This window comes from Suncus etruscus, chromosome 17 (genome assembly GCF_024139225.1).
Source record: "Suncus etruscus isolate mSunEtr1 chromosome 17, mSunEtr1.pri.cur, whole genome shotgun sequence".
NCBI lineage: Eukaryota > Metazoa > Chordata > Mammalia > Eulipotyphla > Soricidae > Suncus > Suncus etruscus.
This window is the reverse complement of record NC_064864.1, coordinates 18,833,076-18,849,190: the sequence shown is the minus strand read 5'-3', so window position 1 is coordinate 18,849,190 and position 16,115 is coordinate 18,833,076. Positions and strand designations below refer to the sequence as shown.

The 16,115-nt window shown below is 39.4% G+C and overlaps 1 protein-coding gene across 1 annotated transcript; it reads left to right on the top strand.

Moving 5' to 3' along the window:
- Positions 1 to 1,029: 1,029 nt before the first annotated feature.
- ACTA2 (actin alpha 2, smooth muscle) lies at positions 1,030 to 15,622 on the top strand. The gene is given in 12 exon segments (XM_049764674.1): positions 1,030 to 1,055; positions 5,740 to 5,894; positions 7,655 to 7,781; positions 9,430 to 9,542; positions 11,266 to 11,350; positions 12,025 to 12,186; positions 13,648 to 13,724; positions 13,726 to 13,770; positions 13,772 to 13,841; positions 14,532 to 14,713; positions 15,397 to 15,457; positions 15,460 to 15,622. Coding segments are annotated over 11 exon segments (1,131 nt in total). The 5' UTR covers positions 1,030 to 1,055; positions 5,740 to 5,765; the 3' UTR covers positions 15,540 to 15,622.
- The last annotated feature ends 493 nt before the right edge of the window (positions 15,623 to 16,115 follow it).

The following is a 16,115-nucleotide window of genomic DNA, read 5'->3' as shown; positions in this document are numbered from 1 at the left end:
GTGTGGCCCGAAAAACCAAAAAAAAAAAAAAAAAAGAAATACTGGCGGTACACATCACAATTATTTCTATCATGAAGATAGAACCTTGGCTTGGAGGAGGGGAAAAGACAAATGCCAAACCATTCAAACTCTCCACTGACATTAGGAATGGGCTCAAGACAAATTTGGGCTCATTTTTACCTGTTTTTGACAAATGCTTTTACATCAGATCTTCTCCCAGTCTTCTGTTGAGTGGGTTACAGAAGAATGAAAGAGGGTGAGAGACCTCCCTGGAATATTCCTTCCCCCCCCCTGAACTTATATAACAGGGGTGCTGTGCAGACTCCGGCAAAAGCATTCATCAGGCTGTAAAACTGTTAAGTGACAAAGTAGTCACTTGCCAAATGACAACTTCTGAAAGGATCACAGAGCTTATGTGAAGCTGACTTTCTGTGTGCTCTAGGCCTGTCAACTCTGTTTCCAATTCTGATTTTCTTGAGTGCAACTCATGAACTCTATTTCTAAACAGAGCCAGTCCATAAAATCGTCACTCCCTCTATCACTCCCTCTCTGTATGTGGGCACCTTTGAAATAGTATTTTCATAGAAAGGCCTTTTGGGAGGCGAGTTTTAGGCAGTCCTTTCTCCTCAGTGGCTACTCCTTTTTCACATGCTTGGTTAAGAAGGGATAACACACGGGCATAAGGGATAACACATGGAGCTTGTGGATGTTATGGGAATCTACCCATTGCTCTAGCTCAGAATCTCTGGGCATTTCAGCAGTTGTTCTGAAGCCTTGGGCTGTTTATCTCCCTCCCACAAGCAGCTCAGCTGTTTGATGAGAGGATCAGTGGAATGCAGTGGAAGAGACCCAGGCCTCTGGCCACCCAGAGGAGAGAATTTTGCACTGAGGTCCCTATATGGCTGTGTTAGACTGAAGACATGCTCAAGTCTATCTTTGTTCCTTGTTTGGGAAACAAGTGGGAGGGTACCAGGCCAAGGGACTATATAATCCTTCAGTGTTCAGCTTTTCTGAACAACCCCCAGAGCAGAGAAGCCCAGCTGACCACTGTCAGGGTAAGTGGCATGAACCCAGAAATGTGCCTTACAGATAGATCCCAGAGGCTCTGCTATTACCCACTAAAAACAGATGCTGTCTATAGGAATTTGGCTGGGCTCACATACTCTGAAGTTTTTGAATGAAGTCAGTACTACTGAAATGATTGTAGCTTTCCTCTCTAACTTTAATGACAGGGTTACTCTGCAGCTTGGTGTGGGGGAGGAAAGAGATGGAATAAAATCTATGCAAGACACCTGTGAAATATGCCGCAATTAAACTTACAGTCTGGATCTAGCCAGGCATTTGGGGAGGGGGTGGCGGTTTAATTGTTTCTGGGACATTGCACATGTATTGGATTTTCTCTTTTAGGCACTAAAAACTCCACTATGTCTTTGTGAGGGGAGAGATTTGGAAAATAACTGTATTTTGGGTGTAGCTAATGTTACTACTGGAAGAGGATTTTAAACGTGAACGGAGGTTGGTTGTCTAGGCTTGGTTTAGACTCTCCTATTATCCTTCTGCTGGAGGAGAGCTGTCATCTGTATGTTTTGCTCTGGAGCATGTGTGTGAGTAGCCTGCAGGATATGTCTTAGAGCTATTTACAACAAAGTGGAACAGGAAACCAAAAAAAACCTCAGCAAATAAGTAGTGAACAGAACAAGCATCTGGCAGCTGTGTTGTGTTTCAGAGCCTAGTGTCTGGTTTGCCTTTCTCTGAGCCTGGTGAGACAGGCAGGATTGTCATCAGTCAGCCAACCCCAGGCTGAACTACTCTGGAAATCAGGGCTTGGCAGCTTCAGCCAAGACCAAAGCTTCCACGCTAAGATTTTCCTTCTATTGAGTGATTCATGACTAAATATGGTTTGCGTTTCAAAACCAATGATCTGGGAAGAGTGTCATTCTTCTCCTCCCTCCTCCCTCCCACTAACTACTCATTTTTGGCAGGAGATGCATTCTAGTCAGTTGGAGCAAACCCCTTGACCGGCAGTTCCAAATGCAGACCTTCGAATTTGTTTTACCTAATTAGGAAATGCTTTGCTCCAAACCAAGCTACTCACCTCAGGTTAGATAAGAGTTGTAAACCACTGCGTCAGCCCCTTTTGCAGGGAGACAAAAGACTTTTTCAGTGACAGTGCTCAGTGTAAAACTTTCAAATTCCTCCTCCTGGGCATGTCTTGTCAACTAAATGTATTTAAATTAAGTATTAAATTAATTAATTGCATCGAATTAATAAGTCTTTTTTTTTTATTTTTTCTGCAAGCTTATGGAGACTGAATTCCAACCTATTTTTTCCAAACCTTTTCTACTCTCTGTGTCTGCTCCACACCTGCAGTAAAAGAGGTATAGAAGGACATTTATTTGTCTTCACATTTGGTAACCAACAGTGAAAACTAATTCCCAATTTTTTATTCTGTTTTCAGTTCTTATTTTTGGGCTTGAAAGTCTGCTTAGCATATCCAGAGAGCCTGGGGATCTTTCAGCTGGCACCTCTAACAAAGGCTGTAACCTTTTACTGCTTCTTCTGTGCTGTCTCTTTTATATTTCTTAACCTTTCTTCTAGTTTCCTAATCATTGAGTAGGAAGCAGAAACATACCTGTGCCAACCATAACTCAATCTGGCAAGGAAAGAGGACAATGAATAAAGATGAGGCGACCTATTCATTAGATTCACTTTCATTTCTTGATTTTTGTTGTCTTTAGTTTTGGGGTCACACCCAGAAATGCTCAAGAGCTGCTCTTGATTCTTCACTCAGGAATTACTCCTGATAGAGCTTGGGGTTTATATGGGACACCCGGAATCAAACCTGGATCAGCTGTGAGCAAGGCAGGTGCCTCACCCTCTGTACTATCTCTCCAGCCCCTCATTTTAATTTCTTATCAGAAATGAGAATTTTCATTTTAATGAGATGAGAATTTCCATTTTAACCTTAAACACAGTGTGGAAATAAAAAGCAAAGACTAGAAAATAAGAACAAACTGAATAAAAATAATAATATTAATTAAAAAAACAATCATATAATGATATTTAAAATTCAAAATAAATACAAATAACACTAATGTTAACAAGCATTTATTGAGAACTCATCATGTACTCATTATAATACTAATATTAATTACCATTAGAACCCTATGATTAAGGTGCCTGTATTATTGCTGGTTTTAAATAAGGGAACTACAATTTTGGGGTGTTGAATCATTTACTTAGTGATATAGCTTTCAAGTAATGAATCCTAAAACTAAAATCGCCCTGACTCCAGATTTCAAACTCATAATCACAGTGATCTGTAATCTTTCTCTGCAGAGTTGGAATTTGTCCTCAAATAATTTGAGCTCTTTGACCCATGTTTCTAAGGTGGAGACAATAGTATACACATTGGATTAAAAAACATGTTATTTTAACGAAAGTTTGCAATATTTGTACTACTGTGAGTCTTTCTGAAAAGATGAAGTATTGATTTTATGGACATTGGCTGGCATATCTCCTACTATTATGTTGTCTTTCTTTGCTAACTGCCTCTAGCTTTGTGTGCCTATAGACTTATTTTAATAAGCGTCACATCTGGCAGTGCCAAGTGCCATCAGAGTTTTACCCTTTAGCATTCTAGGTAGATCATGGGAGTGCCATAGTTTAGAACCTGAGACCTTGTATGTACTAGAAATATCTTTTACTTCTGGAGCTCTCCCTAGGTTTCTAAGTGCTTATGAGAAAATCACTTTGCTTGAATTTTCTCATTTAACATAAATAAGGTCATCAGATGAAAATGTTTCTATTTCCCCAAATCTATGTTATTTCTTTTGTACCTTTTAATTTTTTTTGTAGAATCCAACTTGAGTGTGGCATTTATTACAAAAAGGAACATATATATATATATATCTATATATATATAGATATATATATAGATATATATATATGTACATATATAGAAATGTTTTGTGACCAGGAGAGGCAACTTAAAGAATGGAATGCATGCATTGTATGTGAAAAGCCTGTATTCAGTTTCCAGCATTTCATGGTCCCCTAAGCACTTACCAAGAGTAACCCCAAATACCAAGCCAGAAATATTTCCGGAGCACTTCTGGGTATAGTCTAACCATAAGAAAATAGAAAATATATGCTCTATTTAGAAAGTTTAAGAATTTAAAGAATCAGGAAAGATCATTTTAAAAAAAAAAAACTACAAATCTGATGCTGGAATGATAGTGTAGCAGGTAGAGCATTTGCCTTGCACACAGCCCAACCTGGGTTCTATTCCTGGCCATCCCATATGGTCTTCTGAGCACCACCAGGAGTAATATCTGAGCAAAGAGCCAGGAGTAATGTTTGAGCACTGCTGGGTGTGGCCCTATAACAACAACAGAAAAAAAACCACTTCAAAGTATCTCCATAAATACTTGTAAATATGAATAATAATTTTTATAATGCATAAAGGTACATTTTTTTCTGTACCACTCCTCAGTTAGAGCCTCACATGCAAAGTATGTGTATAAACGTTGAGTTCATAACCGGGACCTTAAAAATACTTTTTAATAGACCACAAAATATTATATTACCTAGCCCTATTATTCTTACATTATGGATAGAACTTTAACCTATCTTTTCTTAATGGCAGCAAAATATTATACTGTAAGATATGTAGTTCACTAGACTCTCCCCACATAGTTGTTATCTTAGCTCATAGTTATTTCTTAGAGGTAAAGAGTTGCAATTTCTATATTTTAAGCAATCTTTAGAAAGCATTGGTTGTTTGTTAACACGAAGTCAGAAGCTTTGATTTGTGAACAATTTTTCCAAGAGGAAAAGAGAAGTCTGAATCATTTTATGTTGATTATTTTAGCATCTAAATTTTCACATGCTATCTGTCCCTTCAAAGTCTACCTTAAAAACTTTATTAAAGGGCCCGGAGAGATAGCACAGTGGCATTTGCCTTGCAAGCAGCAGATCCAGGACCAAAGGTGGTTGGTTCGAATCCCGGTGTCCCATATGGTCCCCTGTGCCTGCCAGGAGCTATTTCTGAGCAGACAGCCAGGAGTAACCCCTGAGCACCCCGGGTGTGGCCCAAAAAAAATCAAACAAAAAAAACCTTTATTAAAATTGTATGTGTCTGAATTGCAACTTAATGGGTTTCAGAAACAAAAGCTAAATATAGACTTTAACAAAGGTAAGTCCTTTGACCTTGTCATCATTCTATTTCATAGGCTGATTTTCTATCTTCATGATACAGATATTTATTCACTTTCTCATTTGAAACATTTTAATGTATTATCAGCATATGTGCTGTGCCAATAATTGTGCTAAGGCTGTTTGTGTTAACACAAAGTCAGAAGCTTTGATTTATGAAAATCTTAGTCTAATGCAATGTCTCAACCATTTCTCTGCCATGGTCCCTTCCAACCTTATTTATGTCTTTCATGTAACTGCTCTGTTTGACTTACTAGCTTGGCCATGGCTCCCTACTTCCTGTCATTTTTACCTATGGTCTTGTGAGAATATTATTGAGGTCCCAGGTGCATAAGGCCCCCAGTTGAAAAATACTGATCTAATGTATAGCATTAGATATGCAGTATTTGAGAAGGGTCAGGGTGAGCATGGAAGAAATATAGAGGATATTGTCCTTAACCCAGACTAAAGGTGGAAATGTTCAGGTAAACTATATAAAAACTTCCTTATAGATTCGGGGTGCTTCTTCTTTGTTCCATGCAGGACTGTGAGCCACTGCAACAGCCAAGATGTGTGAAGAAGAGGACAGCACTGCTCTGGTGTGCGACAATGGCTCTGGGCTCTGTAAGGCCGGCTTTGCCGGGGATGATGCTCCCAGGGCTGTTTTCCCATCTATTGTAGGACGTCCCAGACATCAGGTGAGCACATGTGAAAGGGAATAGGCCTTATATATTAGTTCCTTTATATCTTCAAGACCCTAGGTTTCCACACAATGTGTCTTTCAGCTCAGACATTGTATAACCTCACTAAGAATGTATCTGGTAATTAATGTCTAGAATATGTTTCAATTTTATATATAATGTGGGCAGAATAATATGGTCAGATATAAAACATGACCCTTTTTATAATCCCCTTTGCTCCACAGAGAATCATAATCAAAATACTTATGGGTAAGGTAGAGCTCAACAGTTGAGCTAATAATTGCAAACAGGAGATCCAGGCTTGACACCCTGTGATACATGGTCACCTGAGAACCACCAGAGGTGAGCATCAAGCACAGAATTTGGAGCAGTCCCTATACACCACTAGGTGTGTCCTAACACCCTACTTGTCCCCTCCCATCTCCCCTCATAAATAATCTCAATCTATCTAATGTATGTCCCAATTACTATTTGGAAAAAAATGAAAACAGAACCCTAGCTCACTTATTTTTATAGAGCTTAATGTTAAACAACAGTAAGTATTTCTATCAAATGTAATTTACATAATGTCACCATTAATAAAATAGACCTAAGCAAATACATGGGCAATTTTGCATAATATTCTGTATAAGCAGAATATTGATGGTAGCTACATCCTAAAAAAATGAGAATTTCATCTCAAAACTTTTCTCCACATGGGGAATACATTTTTGTTCATTGAGACTAAGCAATAGTTCTTGGTATGGCATATAGTCAGAAGAACAAATAATAGAAACTTCTCACAATGATTAAATTCTGTCCCTTTGTTGTATGCAATGGTGCTATCTCTGCACTAGTCATTAGTTTATGGTTCAATAGTAGCCATGCAATGCAATCTAAAATCTTATAAGGTTTTATAAGAGAAAGATTTATTATTCACTCTTTTGGTCACAATAAAAACTTACTATTTAAAAAAGGGAATGATAGCATATTATATTCTGGTGCATTTGGAAATGGCAATGAGAAGCTATTCAGTCTCTGTGCCCTTGTGTTGACCTGGGCTTTTAACCCAGGCAAGACTTTTCCACTAGAATTTTGTACTTAGCAGAACCAAAACAAGCAAAAAATAAAAAATAAATATTTAAAAAAAGAGAAAGATTTTATATAAAAAAGATTTTCTCTTTCTTCTTAAATAAGCTATGGCGATGCAACAAGTTTAAAAAGTACAGCTGTCTAATTTAGGCAGATGCTTTTGCATTGATTGGTATAGATTTAACCATTCTAAATTAAGCCTAGAAGATATGATGTCTTTACTTACAATGATCAGAACATAGCACTCATCTGCTCTATGATAGGTGACAACTTATTATCCAGCTTTCCGGATTTATGTGAGACAAAATGCCATTTCACTAATATGAAACATTTTATATGTTAAGTCAACAGTTATTGAATGCCAACAATGTGCCAGAGAGTTTTTCACAGTGGCAAACAAAACAAACACAACTGCCTTAACAGAGCTTATTATGCAACATGGAAGATAAACAAAGTATGACATAAAGCTGCCTCGCCCACAGGGCCCTTTGCAGTTTGACAGCAGATTCAGGCCTGTTTCTCATTGCTGGTGATGTATTTCTTAACATCACAGCAACTATATGACTCAGCAAGCTGTCAATGATACCCAAAGTGGGGTGTCTATTGCAATAATTTAACTCTTAGTGCTTGCATTGATTGCAAATTCTATAGAAGCTGACTCATAACTTATTGATCCCTTTTTTTAGGGGGTAATGGTAGGAATGGGACAAAAAGACAGTTACGTAGGTGATGAAGCACAAAGCAAAAGAGGAATCCTGACTTTGAAGTACCCGATAGAACATGGCATCATCACCAACTGGGACGACATGGAAAAAGGTAGGATACACAACCCTTGTGGACCCTGATTTCAAGTATCTTACTATGGATTGGAGAGGGGGGAAGCTGGCAGTATATAAGATGATTTGGAAGATTTTTGCACAGTCTGCTGTGTAGAATAATATTTCTGGAATTTCATTTTCTAACTAGAAACCAAACTTTGAAACCTTCAAATAAACAATAAAGGCAGAACAAGATAGTTTTCAAAATCAATACAGCTTTTATTAATTTATAAACCTTTGACAAGTCTTTGTTTCTGTTCTGTTTTGTTTTATTCTGGATAAAATTTATATTCCTGCTGCTAAGTAGTTAATTCTCTCACTTTTTACAGATATTTGATTTAAATTTAGCTTTATATTTTTTTCACGATTGTTTGTTGTTTTTGGCAACCAGAGTGTGCTTGGCCAAAGAAATGGCATAGGAAATTTTAAGTCAGTCACTTTGCAAGTTGCTGACTCAAGTGCCGTCCCCAGCAAGGCACCACCAGGAGTGTTCTCTGAGCCCTGTGTCAGGAGTAAGCCTTGAGTAATGTGTGACCAAAAGACAAAAATAGTGAGCTCAATCATGAAGCAAACATGTTTATGCCCAAAGTATATTCTCTCAAACATAGTCTAAGTAAGCTCTGGTTTGTTGGGGGGAAACATCAAATGGCTTAATGTCTGTGCATCAGTAGATGATCTAGATCAGTGGGTTTTCAATGACAGTTCCATGGATCATTGATAATTTGCTAACAACTCATTGTTCCTAAATCATGGTCCTCCTGAGTCATGACATGGTGCCTATTATAGATATTAACTTATAAATTATTAAATATACCTATTGTAAATAAGGATTATATTTCACCCTTAGCTATCCAGAAAATTTCTTCTCTTTACACTACTTTGCAGGTTACAAAAATAACTACTGATCAAGACAGACTAGACTGCCCCCAGACAGGAAGAGCAAAGAACAGTTGGAGGCAAGAGGCAGTGGTAGCTGTGCTCTTTAACACATTGCAAAGAGACTTTCCCCTTCCCTAGAGTTTTTGTTTCTATTGCTTGGTTTGGGGGCCACACCCAGTGGTGCCTCAGGAGTTACCCTAGGAATTAGCACTTAGGAATTACTCCTAGTAGTGCTCAAAGGATCATATGGCATGCTAGGAATCAAGGGAGAGAAGGATCAAATCGAGTCAGCTTCTTTCAAGGCAAGTGGCCCTACTTGTCTGTCCTATCGATCCAGCCCATTTCCCCCCAGAGTTTTAACAGTGATAGCTAGCTTTGTTCATCCAGAGATTTGTCTTCTCCACTTGCTGAATTAAATGTGATTTAGTCAAGTTGAATTATTTATCTTCTTTGAGCTTCAGTCCCTGTTGCTGTAAAAAATGTGGATACAAAATGAGCATTTGGACTTGGTTTTGTTTTGTTTTGGGGGCCCCATATGATCATTATCATGGGTTATTACTTCTGACTCTGTGTTCAGGATGCTGGGGACTGAATCTTGGTGGGCCACATACAAGGCAAGTGCCTTAACCACTGTTGTATCACATCAACTCAAGAATGAGCATTTGTAGTGTTTGATTTATTCCTGTTTTCTGTAAACTTGGTCTATATTGAGATTGGGAGAGGGATCTTCAGTGCTAATAGTGCCACCCCTGTGTTTCTTCTCTAGATCTGGCACCACTCTTTCTACAATGAACTTCGAGTTGCTCCTGAAGAACATCCAACCCTGCTCACTGAAGCACCCCTGAACCCCAAGGCCAACAGAGAGAAAATGACACAGGTTAATGTTTACACCTAATCTAGCATTTTAGGGTGGGTGGACTCCCCAGAAATCCACCAACAGTCTTCTAAGTTCCCTGAAACTCCAGGGTTCCAAAGGACAGGAAGGACCCTTTTGGTGGTTTCACATTGTTATTGAAGTATCTACCTCTCTGACTTTCAAGAACATCAGAAAATGACAAGTCTTAATGGAAGAGACACCATGTTCAGGTTTCAAACAGAAGAAAAAGTCATTTCAAAATATAATGGGTTTTAGATTTCAAAAGTGATTTTGTTGGCTTTGTGATCTTAAAAAGCTTACTTTCCCAATTTCTCCATTTCTTTGTTTATACATAGCTACTAATATATAAATATCATTATTATAAATAATGGATTTTATCTCCTAAATGTTGGGAATGGTGTTAGTACTCCTCCAGGGATTAATATATCTTCATATTAATTTGAAGACAATGTGTATCATGGAAACTGATATCATTCAGCAATTTATTGTAACCATTGCTACTTGCTCAAAGATCTGACAGTAAAACTATTTATTCTACCAGTCAGAAGAGGTTTCCACTTGGGATAAACAATTATGTGAAGATATAAAATGTCAATTTCATGCTTACTATGGCTAAGCACTGGAAAAACCATTTTATATGGTTTAAAATTTAGCAATAAAAATCGGGAGCTATTAGTTACTTTAATTACATCAGCAAAGAAAGTAGAAGCTTGGAAATGTTCAATAATTTTTTTTTAAGATTTTCCCAGCTAAGAGTGACAGAACCTGTGATCTTTTGATTTAGAGAATAATAAATGTAAATACTGCAGGGTCTTCTCTTTGGAAACTCTTCTGGTGCTTTAACCAACACATGAGGCTTTATTCTCTACAGGGAAAAAACACTGTGCCTGGGACTTAACTTGACCTAGGTGGTAAGAAATTTCCTTTCTGATGGCTGTTATCATAACTGAAGGCAGAAAACAGTTAGGAATGAAGAAGACTCCAGCAAGTGTCAGGCATTCTGGTGAACAGATCAAGGAGAGTGGCTCAGATGGAGAATTGGAGGTCCATGGGCAATACAAAATGTGCACACTCCCCACACGTGAAGAATAACTTTGCTGCTCATATTTCCCATGGGTAGTGTGAGCAAGGACATTGGTATGCAGCTCTCCATTTTCAGGAGTCAGGGTCCCATGAAATGACACTGATCTAGCAATGACAGTCACAGAACTAGAATTCATCCCTACCAATCTAGGCTTCAGTTTTCAAGGTCTCTTCCTTTATATAACAGAAACCAAAACGTGACTGTGGGCATTTCTGTTATTTTTTGGTGTTGTTACAAGTTCCAAAATTCTTGCCTATTTATAATAGAGTAGTCTGGGAGTTCATCAGTCAAAACTCCTCCTTCTCTAACAGCTTCCAGACCTACAATAAAATCTACATTACTCAACCATTAAGTAAATTCTTCCAGGTCATTGCCATGCCAAGCTCAAGTGCTAACCAAAGCCAAATTCTCATGATTGCTGGGGTGATATTGGAACATGCTCATTCACTCCCATGCCATTAGGTCCCCAGATGTTCCCCCAAACACACTTTTACTTCTCCTTCTGCAATGACTATGGCTGCTTGACTCTCCCTCACTTGCAGGCCCATCTGCCTGTGTCACAGTGTGCTCTCTTGAGCATTTTTGGTAAGACACTAACTCATAGAGAGACACTAACTCGGCATTATGGTTGTTTTTCAGATCATGTTTGAGACTTTCAATGTTCCAGCCATGTATGTGGCCATCCAGGCAGTGTTGTCCCTCTATGCCTCTGGACGTACAACTGGTAGGTGTTAGGAATGAGGACTATTAAATAGACTTGACTGAAAACACCATCAGTTCTTGGATTTCATATAAATACACATGTGTGCAAAGGATTAGGGGTGAGTTAGAAGCCACAGAGCTAAATCAAAAAATTAGTAACTTGAAACATCTTCACATCTTAAAAATCAAGACTTTGTGTGGGAGAGAAAGTTCCAGGGGGTTAGAGAGAAGGCCTTATAAACAGGAGGCCCAGATTCAATCCTGGCACTATATGACTTCACCAAAACTACTGGGAGCAAACCCAAAAAATGAGTCAAGAGTAGTTCTAGAGCACCATTGAGAGTCTAAAACCAAATTAACACAACAAAACCCTTACTGACTCTTCCATTTTTAGTCTGTCCTAAGCCCTGTGTGTATTCCCTATGCCATCAACTGTATTTTGGGAAGGTAAAGAGGCCCACTGTGTGACTGTATGCATGGGAGTTGCTCCCAGTGGTTCTCAGAGGGCCATGTAGTGCCAAATATTGAACCCAGGTCTCCCACACACAGAGCATATGCTCCAATCCCTGGAACCATCCCCTGTCCCTCAGATATCTTTTCTCCCTTTCAAGAGACTCCGAAATTCCCCTTCTACTAGTTCAGCAAGTGACCACATATCACTGCCATTGTAACTTTTTATACCCTCTTGTCCCCAAGGCATTGTGCTGGACTCTGGTGATGGTGTCACCCACAATGTGCCCATCTATGAGGGTTATGCCTTGCCCCATGCCATCATGCGCCTGGATCTGGCAGGCCGAGATCTCACTGACTACCTCATGAAGATCCTGACTGAGCGGGGCTATTCCTTCGTGACCACAGGTGAGGCCTGTGGAGGACAATAGCAGAGTGTGTTCTTCATAGTGACTCTAAGAAGGGGGGACAGGATCTTCACTGATGGCAAGAACTGGCTGCCTTTATCATGTGAAACTGTGCAATAATTATATTGTCTCCTCAAGAAAAACAATCACCTTCTACTATTATTTTTTCTACTATTTACATTTGAATATTTTTTTGATTCCTTCTATTCCTAACTAGAGCATAAGGACAGAGCCAAAGTGAATGTGACATGGCATTTGACAATCTCTGAAAGCATCTAAAAAAGACTCAGATCTTAATTCTGTCACTTTCTAGCTGTGTGATCTTAGATACAATGTCAGCCTCCACTAAGCCACAGTGTTTTTATCTGTAAAGTGGGGTATCATAGGTATTATCTCATGCAATTGTTGTTTTCCATAATAATTGTTGGTTAGCACGAATGCCAACCAAGAGTTAGTGAGAAGTGTGTTTTCAGTCTCTATAGACTGGTGCCCACCTCTATTCTCAAGAAGCACAGTTAAAAGTTCTTAGGTCCTGAGGAAAGTCCCTAGTGACAATGGCCCAAGCTGCCTGGCCCTATTCTAACCAATTTGGAATTATTGGACTGTTTAAGTTTCTGGACAATTTTGGGAGTTTCTTCTAGACTCCAAGTTTGAGCCTTGAGATGTTAAAGTCACCTTTGGGTTAGGATATTAAACTAATTCAGTTGTTTCTTGGTTTCCCACGAAGAACCAAAACTCCCCCAAAGACCTCCAGGGACTCAGAACTAATCTGAAAGTTGTCTGCCTGCTTCTTGCATGCCTCCTCAGAGTGCAGCCCTAGTGCCTTTAAGATTGAATCTGAGCCATTGCTCAGAATAATTATACATTTATAGACATTCATATTTCTTGAAATTCCTTGATCTAGAATCAACATGGGCCAGACATCATGGATCTCGGAATCTCTAAAGGGATAATTTCAATATAAGAATCTCTTAAAAAGAAAAAGAATCTCTGATTGACTGAAAGATCCAAAAGAGCAAACTGCTTTTATAAATATAATTATAACAGAGCAATCCATTAACCCTACAGAAAATATGTATAGGACTTTCTGTTTTATGTTTATCTCTTTCTAATTTTATTCCATTCAATCCAAGATAGAAAACGCTTTTATAAATTTAACAGAGAAATCAGTTAACCCTACAAAAATATGTATAGGACTTTCTGTTCTGTGTCTTTCTCTCTATAATTTTATCCCTATCAGACCATATTCAGACCATACTAAGGATTCTTTAACTTGCAGTGTATGATATACCCTGTCAATAACAGAAACTAGTTTTCACTAGTGGATCTCTAATATAATGACCGTCAGGATTTAGGGTGCCAGATTCTGAATTTTGACACTTCTCTAAGGGATCGTGTACCTCAAGAAAGACTGAAAGCAAGGCAGGTGGAGACTTGACTGATGTGTGCATTTCCTTAACAGCTGAGCGTGAGATTGTCCGGGACATCAAGGAGAAACTGTGCTATGTTGCTCTGGACTTTGAAAATGAGATGGCCACCGACTGCATCATCCTCTTCTCTTGAGAAGAGCTATGAGCTGCCTGATGGGGCAGGTCATCACCATAGGGAATGAACGTTTCCGCTGCCCCGAGACCTGGTTCCAGCCATCCTTCATTGGTAGGCAGAGTCCCTTCTCTGGGATGAAGAGATCACTTGAGCACTCTCTTACTCAGCCAAGTCTTACTTACCAGCACATGGGATGCATGTAATAGGTACCAGTGTGTGTACAGCACTGAACCCATGCCCAGGCCAAGCCAGCCCTGTTTATTGATATTTAGACATGAATAATCAGCCATCAGTACAGCATTATTACACTCCACAGAACTGTCAAAAGGGAAGCAACTAAGCAACCTAAAGGTTCTTTTCAAAAGACCCCATAGCAGAAATGACCCACAGGTCAATCAATCATTCAAGGATTTTGTTCAAAGGAGAGATGACCCTCTTTTCTGCCTCATTCATCTTTGAGCAGGAAGAACAGGCCACAAAGAGAAATTTGGAAGAGTTTAAAGGCTTTGCTGTATTTGAACTGTGCATAGTTGGTTAAAAATCATGGAATGTCTACCAGTAGCTTCAATTCTCATGAATAGGCTGCAGCAGGGACATTTTTTACTAGACAAGAGGTGGGCGCACATGGAGTGACAAGGACCTTTTATTGTCTCAGATGGTAACTTCGTAGATTAAGCCTAGACTAAGCCTGCCCCAGCATCAGTCCAGTGTCAGATTTTCCACTTGATCCCATTTGGTCTCCCGCATATCTTCTGGATTTTATTCACCAGCCACGGCTCAAGCCCTGTATCTCTTTTCCAGGGATGGAATCTGCAGGCATCCATGAAACCACGTACAACAGCATCATGAAATGCGACATCGACATCAGGAAGGACCTCTATGCTAACAATGTCCTCTCTGGGGGCACCACTATGTACCCGGGCATTGCTGATCGTATGCAGAAGGAGATCACAGCTCTTGCCCCCAGCACCATGAAGATCAAGGTACGAAGAAGGGGATGCCATGAAATGTCATGGGATTGTCCTGGATGATAGACTCTGCAGAGCCCACTTCATGGGTCACAATGTGCATCTGTGTATCAGGGATATGTAGTACTAAAAATGCCACTTTAAGACTGCATAATGCAGTTCATAGAGAAGCTGAATTATCATATCTAAGACTTAACCTATACTCATCCCTTAACCTGTCAGCTGCTCTGCAAACAGCTGCAAAACGAAGTCAAGAGGGCACACAAGATCCTCTACCTTAACCAGTGGACTTGGTCAGGTACAATACTGTATAGTAACTTCTGGGCACAGCCAAAACTTCTTTGAAGACAAGTGCTGGTGTTTTGATTAAATATGCAACTCTGATTTCTAAAACCATAGTTGAAGGAAATCTGAGAGTTGGATAGGACTTGAATAGAGGCAGGATCTGGCACCAAGTTTCAGTTCGTCTTTATAAAGAGCTTAGCAAATGCAGGAAGAAATGCTTCACATGCTTTTGCAATTAATTGTGAAAAAGGAGCTAGCAAAACAAAAGGTCTCAATGCAGACCTCTAAATTCAGGCTAATTCCTCTTCTTTGGCATCAAAGGCCAAGCCCATGCCTGCATCAGTGGCCTGAGGCTGGTCCTCACCTGTACTCCAGCAATCTAACAGTCTTTTTTTTCTAATTCTGATGGACAGATCATTGCCCCACCAGAGCGCAAATACTCAGTGTGGATTGGCGGCTCCATCCTGGCATCTTTGTCACCTTCCAGCAGATGTGGATCAGCAAACAGGAATATGATGAAGCGGGACCTTCCATTGTGCACCGCAAATGCTTCTAAAAACACTCCTCCTCCTCAGTGCACAAATGTGAATGTTTTGTAGAACTCTATCTTTCATCCTATTTCCAAATCATTCCTAGCTGAAACTCGTGTCTCTCTTTGCCTATATGTTTATTAGATTTTTATTTGGGGGGTGGGTGGGTGGGGAGTGGAGGTAGGTGGTTTATCTTTTTTTTTTTTTTTAAATAAATCTGAACTATGTTACAGTAAGCCTCTAGTGTTGGTATCTAGTCAGCACCCAGCTGCTGATTTTCCCATGGTTTCAAGGGGCTCCTTACATGTTTGCTCCCTCCCAGTGGCCATCTCCCAGAACATGCCATAACTAGCAAGTGCGTGCTTTCCAGCAAAAACTTGTCAAATCACAGGAACAAGGGAAATGCCACCCTAAAAACTCTAAGCGCAGAGACTTTGAAAATAAATAGGAGATAAGTATAAACCATAGATTAAAATATGTCATTGGTATGATTCTTCATTGACTGCACAACTTGTAATTATACATAACTTTGCTCTCTTACTATCCCAGATGCATAGCCTGATAGATGAAAACAAATTATGGGTTAGTGGCTATTATTAAAA